Source organism: Apium graveolens, chromosome 6, assembly GCF_009905375.1.
Source record: "Apium graveolens cultivar Ventura chromosome 6, ASM990537v1, whole genome shotgun sequence".
Lineage (NCBI taxonomy): Eukaryota > Viridiplantae > Streptophyta > Magnoliopsida > Apiales > Apiaceae > Apium > Apium graveolens.
Window position 1 is genome coordinate 53,426,109 of NC_133652.1, and position 1,720 is coordinate 53,427,828.

The 1,720-nt window shown below is 37.7% G+C and overlaps 1 protein-coding gene across 1 annotated transcript; it reads left to right on the forward strand.

Moving 5' to 3' along the window:
* Positions 1-631: 631 nt before the first annotated feature.
* LOC141665059 (uncharacterized) lies at positions 632-982 on the forward strand. Its single transcript, XM_074471042.1, has one exon. It carries the CDS (start codon positions 632-634, stop codon positions 980-982), a length of 351 nt encoding a protein of 116 aa, XP_074327143.1.
* The last annotated feature ends 738 nt before the right edge of the window (positions 983-1,720 follow it).

A 1,720-nucleotide genomic window follows, 5' to 3' on the forward strand; every position in this document is an offset into this window, starting at 1 on the left:
CTCTCGCCTGCTAGAATACATTTAATAATTTATACAGTATCAGAATTCGATATAAAACATTATGATCTGAAATTTTAAGGATCAAGAGGGGTATTGAAATAAAAGATAGTGAGGTTTCAGACTAGCAGTAACCTATTAGTCCTGACTTAGAACGCTTGGCGACATAAAGAAGAAATAACAAGTCTTGGCTATGTAGGGTATCTAATACAGATTTTGTATGTTGCTGTTGTGCCACCTTGCATGCCATATCACTATTCTCTTAACAACCACCTCTAGGACCACATTCTCATAATTGTTTATTTTATCCTTCTTGTTAGTTTAAGTACTCTAATAGTACAAGGTCATGATTGTCTTTCTCTATCCCTTATTTGTTGCTAGTTTGTTGCTTGCTATATGTAAAGGATGATGTATAGATTGAAGGCATGATTGAATGATTATCACTTAAACACTTGGTTGATTCTCATTTCCAGATTTGCATATTGCACTATTAATCTTTATGGTATCGGAGCTATTACATATGCTTATTTGGTTTTGTTTTTAAATTCAACTAACACTGTGTCATACTCTTTCATCATCTCTCCATCTATTTTTGTTTCAGATCTGAGAAAGCTTGAGTGTCTGTTTACCAAAAATGGCGAATCACACAAGATTCACTTTTGCTGATATGCAAAACCCACTCTTCATTCATCCCTCAAATGGTCCTTTGTCTGTAAGTGTCTTCAAGTTACAAGGTGCTTCGGACTACAGATCTTGGAAACGATCATTTAAAATTCAACTCTCTGCTAAACGCAAGTTAGGGTTCTTGACTGGATCTATTCCCAGAGATGCTTCAGATGTTGTTCAAGCGGCTCAATGGGACACCTGTAATGACCTTGTTGTTTCATGGTTGCACAATAATGTTGTTGATGGTATTAAACAATCCATCATCTTCATAAACTATGCATCTGAGGTAGGTCTCATCTTGAAAAACGCTTTTTGTTAAGTAATGGGTCTCGAAAATATAAGCTCACTCGTGATCTGTATGCACTTAGATAAAATAATATGAAACTCAATGACTATTTCACTACCTTGAGTAGCCTCTGGGAAGAGATTGAGTCCATGAATGCACTCTCAGTGATTACTACTGTTGCTGTAGATGTTACAGCTTTTATTTCTGCTATTGATGAATATAAAGCTGAGTCACGTCTTCTTCAATTTTTGAATGGTCTTGATGATATATATGCTGCCCTTCGCTCTCAACTCTTAATGCAAAATCCCCTCCCTAGTGTTGATGTTGCATTTTCCACTTTGCAAAAAGAAGAATCACAAAGGGACTTGTTTGGTTTGGCAAATCAAGATGCTGCTGTTATGTATGGCAGATCTCAGAATGAATATAAAGGACCAGCTTGTCAGGCATGTGGGAAAAAGAATCACAGTGGGGATAGGTGTTGGACTGTAATAGGCTACCCTCGTTGGCATAGAAAGTATAAACCTCCCACCTCTAAGCCTCAGTCTACCGTTACTGCTCCCAAGCAGCCTAGGCGTGCTAACCATGTTGTACAAGAGAGCCCTCCTTCTGATATGACCTTGAAAACTCAACAATTGCAGCAACTTCTGAAAATGTTACCTCAGACAGCTGCATCGAATAGTGCTTCCTTGTCAATTACTGATGATGAGCTCGAAAACTGTTTCTCTGGAATGGTGTCTTGTCATATGTCTATGACTGATAATACAACCTAGA

Bases quoted from the DNA above. Each gene is read 5' to 3' on its own strand.
- LOC141665059 (XM_074471042.1), top strand. From the start codon at position 632: ATGGCGAATCACACAAGATTCACTTTTGCTGATATGCAAAACCCACTC.